The following is a 7,132-nucleotide window of genomic DNA, read 5'->3' on the forward strand; positions in this document are numbered from 1 at the left end:
AAAGATATGTATCTAAGGAAGAGGGTATATATTCTGTAGGTGAAGTATATAGGAAAACAGAAGCTGAAATGGCCTGACGTTCACAAATGTTTGATTTGAAGGTTAAACAGATGTAAGTGGAAATCACCTACAAGAGTAGAATTGCATGTTACCTGTAATTATCTTTGATGGTGCTAATGAAATTTCAATGTACTTAGCCTTGAGCAGAGAGAGGTATTGAGGCACATGATTTTTATATTTACAAAAACAATTGTAGAATCTGAAATATATCATAAAACAAGGGGTGGCAGAGAGAGAGGAAAAAGGACTTCCATCAAGTTGTAAAAAAACAAAAACAGAACGACTTGGTTTTACTAGGAGTGTTTAGCAGGCAAGGCTGTATTTAGGGGTAAGGTTCAGAAAGACTTTAGTAAGTCCAAAATTAAATAAGTAAAATACTTGTTTACTGTTGTATAATATGAAATTTACTTTTATGGAACTTGCATGAAAGTTAAGAGTTGGAAGTTGTCGAAAAAACAGCTTGTTTTGAGTTTTTCCCTCGGCTTTTTTCCCAAAAGTATTTCAAATCAATGAATTACATGAGTTGCCAGTATTTTTCATTTTCCATGGGTTTCGTTTGTCTCTCAACTGTAAAAAGACACTCATTTTTAAATTTAAAATACAACATTCAACATGGAATTCATATCTAGACATGGGAAGTGGTTTAAAAAAGACAGGTTATTTCTGAGTATTATCTTCATGTTTCAGTAGGCTTATTAAATATATCTACATGGTAGATACATATTTACAAAACTAGGATAATAATAACCCATGGCGGAACAGCCCATTGAGGACTCGGGCATACCTACCAACTGCCGGCCTCACTCCCACCTGACCCTACTAACTCACTCACTCACCCGAGGTAGGAGATCATTCAAACAATTACGGGGTGACGTGTGGTCAGCATGACAAACGCCCAGTCATTGTTGTAGGTTTTCATGTCTGGGTTACGCTACTCATTAGTCTTTCTCCAATTTCCTCATGATGATGGGTCGCCACTGGTCCCGTACAGGGGCCGAAATTTCAAGAGAAAAGTTGTTACGCTTCTCCCAGGAGACTCAAACCTGCACACATCCCGTAGCCAGAGCCTAAAGCATGATGCCTTCGACCACACTGCGAGACACATAACTAGGGTAGTTTTTTTTTAATATTTTATAAATAGAATCTAATAGTATATATGATTTTCAACATTTGAATTTGGCATACAAGCATGCACATCTTATGAAAATCTAGTATCAAACACCTTTATATTTGTGTTGAGCAAAATATATTTGTATTCTGGCTTTCAGTATATCATGTATAATTTAGTGAGTTGTAATATGTTTTGGCCACCCAGTTTAGGGTTTTCGACCTTCAGGAGACCATAGCCCAGTAAATTCATTTCTTCAAAATCAATGCCCCAATCCCACCAATTTGACTCTAAATAAATTTCTCATCTTTTAAACTTTATACGATAATTAATATGCACCCTTATTTAATATTACAAATAAATTATTGAATAATCATGAAGAGCAATAGTTCAATGTCTAGACTTTGTGGTGATTGCTTAATATCAACCCTTTTTTTCCTATAAGTTCTCTCTCACGGTATGATTGAGGAAGTCCATGCATCAACTTTTGATCATTTCTATATTTTCGTATATTGATGCTCAAAGCTGCTGGCAACATTGTCTCCCTAGTAGCATGCCTCAGAATATGGATGGCAGTAATTCTTTGGATTAATAGTACTATTGGACCGATCAAATCCATTGATAGTAAAGTAACAGCTGTAAATTTGAATCTTTTCTCTCTTTTGGTCCACGCTTCGCATATAGGATCTAACATAAATGAAAGCGAGCAAAAAGTCTAATTCTCCAACTGATGGAAACTGACCCTTGAACCCTGTGTGTTTGTGTGTGTGTGTACAGATATTATTTTATGGTGTGTATCAGTGCATTTATGGTATAATATTATTATATGTTATTTTATACAGACTTGTTAAAAAAGTGTAGAATGAGTTCAAAAACATGCTATATCTTCCATTCAGAAGTTAGAATTATATTTGTTCATACATGAATTTTCAATATGAAGGACCAGATTCAGAATTATCATCTTACTATTTGTCAAGCATTACTTTGTTGTTCATTGATATTATAATCTTTGTGGAAGAATTGTGAATTATTGCATAAATCTAATTTCCATAGTGATTATTACTCAAGGGTTAATTGCATGAGAATTTGTATCATAAATGTTAAATGGGAAAAGGAGATATTCTATTTATATGCATTATTCGAAGAATCAAACTGTGACAATAAATCAGCTTGTTTAAAATTGAAAACACTTGTATGTAGCTTACATTATTTAAGAAGAATATTTGCCCATTATTAGTTGTTTGTGCATGTATGTGAGTGAGGAGAAAGAGGTTGCAGTCTAAAAGGCTTCAGTGTGTGTAGTCAAATATATCCAGTCCTGCTTTTCACTATACTTGTGGACCTGGTCATGAGTGGCTAGACAATCACATCCGTTGGCCAGCTATTCACAATTATAGTAGGGGTGAAGAATAGAAAGATCATTATCTGACCCTCAATCCACGTGATAGTTTTGGTTATTCTCACAGCTAACCGCCCTGATTCTCTGCATGTAGATTTGTGTATGAAATCTAGTTCTTTTAGATTAAATAGTAGCTTAAGTTGCCGTTTTTGAATTAGCCTATTTAACAGTTGGGCTGAAAAGTTCGTAGGCTGACTCATAGATGGGTCATTCCACGTCAAATCATCCAGGCCATGTCACCCACCATCTCCGATTTTGATGAAATTCAGTATACTTATAGAACTTTTGATGCTAATTACAAAAATGACAACTTTTTTTACATTGGTCAAGGGGTTCAGAAATTACGCGATTTTAAAAATCTCCCTGTACGCCACATGCGGCTCCACTTTGAATGACACGCATTAGGCTATAAATTACAGTATCTTCTCTCAGGTTTGCCGTAGAAACTTCAAGTTTGATTTCTTTTGCTCAGGATAGTGTAAGCTTTCATTTAAATAAAGTTTCTGAGCAGTGTATCAATAATCATGTATTTTATGTATAGTTTCATGTATTTTTTTAGAAAAATAAATGACTAACTTCAAGAGCAAATTTCGTGCAATGCCCCCCCTTCAATTTCACCCAAATTTTATATACAGGTAGCTGAGAGTGAGTACTAATGCTTGATGAAAAAATTGGGATGGGCGGTTCAGAGACAGGGTGATAAAAAAATCATTTGCATTAAAAGATAATCTTATTAAAAATACTTATGTATTTAGCACAAAGTCTGAAGTACAATATGTTTTGAGGTATAATATTCAAAATTTCTGTTCACTATGTGTGAAGGTAAGCATAGGCGTAACCTGGTGGGGGCAAAGGGAATTATTTTCCCTATCCAAAATTTATAGATTACGTAAAACCTACAAATAATAATTGCAGTGAAACCCCGATTTCAAGTTCCTCGATTTTACATTTCCCTGCATTTTACATCTAATATTGGTGGTCTCAACATAGCAAATTTTCCTCGGTTTTACATTTTCTAGTATTCTAAGTTTTTTCAGCTTGGTCCCCTGAACAATGTAAAATTGAAGTTCCACACTATCTAAGTTAGTTTCAACTGTCTTCAATTTTTTAAAAAAATTATAATCATAGTCATTAGCATTCCCAAGCTTAGCAAATTTTCTTCGAGAACATTCTTCTTTTTGTGCATTTTATCTCAATATGGAAATTTTTCTTTATAGTCTTCCCGGAGATACGTAATATGAAGTAAGAATTAACACATTTGTGCTGATTGAAGTTTTTCCAAATGGAGCTTTTCTTGCCACATACCACAGAAAATCTCCTTGTGATGGGGTGGTTGGAACACTTAGAAGACTTGTATAGACATCAACAGTATCAAGTAACAAGTTAGAGGCATAAATGTCTTATTAATCACGTAAGGTGAAATAATAACAACCTGCAGTACAATGTGTCAGCGATTGCAAAGTACTATACAACAGCACCAGGAAGATTAAGTATGCACTGTTTTGAACTTAGGCTACAGGTTATTTACAGTGTTCGGTAAGTTACTTTTTACAAGTAACAGAGTTTCAGTTACTCATTTAAAAAGTAACTCTGTTACAGTTACTGGTACTTTGAAAGTAACTGAGTTACTTTACAGTTACTGTGAAAGAAACTTACAGTTAATTATCATTGATTTGTGTAAAAATTACAAATTGTGTTTCTAGTACATAATCCGTATGTCTTCATATACCTACATTACTACTGCAAATAAATGATGACACACAGAATCAACTTTGCTTGAACGATTTTAATTAAGAAATCATTTGAATGCTGACCACGGTATTTTGAATATGGTGTCATTGATTTCACTTGCACCTATTTATTTCTCTCTCCATTCCAAGTTCAACAAAATCCAAAGATCCACTCCTTCAACGATGACTGTTTCCTAGCTCGACAGTCCACCTAAAACACTAAAGTTTTTACATACAAGTAGATATGAATTGAAGTAAAGCGGCCACATGACGAATATGTTCAAGTACCGGCTGTGATTTCATTTCTTATAAATAGCATACGACTTGTGATCACTGGCTAACTTCATAATGTAATTTGTTGATTACTATAGAGTATCAAACATGAAAATCGTACCGCGTTAGGTGGTACTACGGATGCACAGAAAATTCTGGAAGTTAGCAACACTTGTGGCCGTGTGGACGAATTCTTTCCAACACCCTTGCCAAAGACAGATGCGGTCTTGGTGTTGCTTGCCCTCGGCCTTTTTCCTCCGTAGAAACTTCAAGTTTGATTTCTTTTGCTCAGGATAGTGTAAGCTTTCATTTAAATAAAGTTTCTGAGCAGTGTATCAATAATCATGTATTTTATGTATAGTTTCATGTATTTTTTTAGAAAAATAAATGACTAACTTCAAGAGCAAATTTCGTGCAATGCCCCCCCTTCAATTTCACCCAAATTTTATATACAGGTAGCTGAGAGTGAGTACTAATGCTTGATGAAAAAATTGGGATGGGCGGTTCAGAGACAGGGTGATAGTTTTTCTTCGTAAACGGGGATGGACAGTGACCATGCAAGAACTGCATAAGTCACTCGAAAAGCGGGGAGAAAGGCGAGCAGTCCTGATGTCAATGGTTTGTGGGGCTATCGTGAATGGTTTTTGGGGTTATCCGTCAATGGTTGGTGGGGCTATCGTGAATAATTTTTGGGGTTATCCGTCAATGGTTTGTGGAGCTATCGTGAATAGTTTCTTGGGGTTATTCATCAATGGTTTGTGATGACATAATGAGCACGAAAGTATGTATTTTTTGGTTAAGAAGGTTGAAACACTGCATACCCACTCCAAATCGACAAAACACAAGCACGACGCCCGATGGTCCACAGCTGTGCTATGTTCTGTAACGGAAATTTTCGTGTAAAAAGCATAATGGCACCTTCAACTATGTTCCGCAATACACAATTCGTAAGTTCGAACCATGAGAAACACAAAATATCCAATTGTAATGTGTCTCCGATATAACGAACTGTTACCCAATTTTTTACTCCAGTTACGTTACCAGGACTGCATATTTAGTGAGTATAAGTAGGAGGAAAGAAATTGAAGACATTCTCTGTATTCTATATTCTTACCGAAAAAATAAACAAAAATGTTTTATCTAAACATCCCATTAAAATGCCAGAATATTATGTGTGTTGTTCTACAATGGAATTTTGCGCATCCTCAATATATATGTATGTGTGTACGTGTGGAAGTGAATTCTGTATCCCCCAAATAAAAAACGTTCCTGTGCCACTGTATGTAATTATAGTTTTATCCTGGAGAACAAATGTACTAGTCATTCGAGAATAAACACTTACGGCTAACGATTCCCTTAACGGACCAATCAGCGATTTTACTTTCGAAATGTTATCCAATTTATTATCTTGAGTTTGTTGCGATGGTAGCATTTGTTGTGGTGCTTGGTTCGGTTGTTGTTGTTGAGGTGGGCCTCCAGGTTGTTGTGCAGATTGTTGCATTGCTTGTTGCAAAACAGGTTGCATTGCAGCTTGCAATCCTGGTTGCTGCATACCGGGCATACCAGGTATATTCATTTTTGATGTATTTTATTGTTCACTTCGTCAAATAAGTTTCAATATTCCAGTCACAAAATTAACATACAAATACTTAAAACATGAAAAAACAAATGCAAAATTACACACTGAAGTTCAAAGTACACTTCATATCAAACACGGGGGTTGTCATAAAACGTTCATAAACAATCGAGGCATTACGATTTATCCTGCACTGAATATTCGCCGACAGCATAAATGTTTTTTTGCAAAATTTACGTTATATTATGTTACTTAACTTTACTAGGTTATGCATAGTGGAGTTCCTTTTTATTGGTTTTATTCATTTTACCATTTCAACACAAATAATAATGTTTTCCATTCCATGTAGAGTGAGCTGCTCAACAATGGACATTTCCAGATGTTCCTGAATATAGCGACAAGCGATAAAAGTGAGCAGTGTTGCAACCCACCGAGAGGGATTTTCCGTTGTATCGTTCAACAGATGGCGCTGCGGTGTACTTTTGCTGTTTGCAGTGACAGTCACGTGGGTTCCAAACATCCTCATTGGTCAGATCTCTTGTACCCGACGAAACCGGTTACTATAATGGCAGGGGCTCCCTTCCAGCACCGCTGTTAGAGTCGAGCGCAGATAATTCTGCCGTGCGATGCGCGAAACAACTAAAGAAGCAGTGTTGCTAATGGAGCAGATAGAAAAATCGCTGCAGTGCTCCGATGCACAGCTGTTACGTACAACAATAAAATTAGAGAATTCAGGTCTATCTAACGTTGAGTTTTAAACGTCATGCATTATACCAGGACTAGGATTAATATGTACTAACAAGTGGCTTTGTATGTAGCTACATACATATGGACTAAGAATTCGCAAAATATGAACTAACACATAAGTAAAAATACCAAAAATGCTGCAAAGAAGACTTCTTCATACGATTCCTTATTTGAGTGATTTCAAACAAAATAAAAAATATATATATATTATTTTTCATTGCATTAATGCACTGGTGGCG

The 7,132-nt window shown here is 35.7% G+C and overlaps 1 protein-coding gene across 2 annotated transcripts in view; it reads right to left on the bottom strand.

Moving 5' to 3' along the window:
* ix (mediator complex subunit intersex) overlaps positions 1 to 6,476 on the bottom strand; it is a 31,574-nt gene extending 25,098 nt beyond the window's left edge. The window contains exon 1 of one of the 2 annotated variants that reach the window (XM_083123254.1): positions 5,913 to 6,476. In XM_083123254.1, coding sequence (XP_082979380.1) covers positions 5,913 to 6,146 — 234 coding nt within the window. In that variant the 5' untranslated portion in view covers positions 6,147 to 6,476. The remainder of the gene's footprint in view (positions 1 to 5,912) is intronic. The other variant, XM_083123253.1, reaches the window with a different exon arrangement.
* Positions 6,477 to 7,132: the final 656 nt, after the last annotated feature.

Source organism: Lepisma saccharinum, chromosome 5 (genome assembly GCF_977018435.1).
Source record: "Lepisma saccharinum chromosome 5, izLepSacc3.1, whole genome shotgun sequence".
Classification (NCBI taxonomy): domain Eukaryota; kingdom Metazoa; phylum Arthropoda; class Insecta; order Zygentoma; family Lepismatidae; genus Lepisma; species Lepisma saccharinum.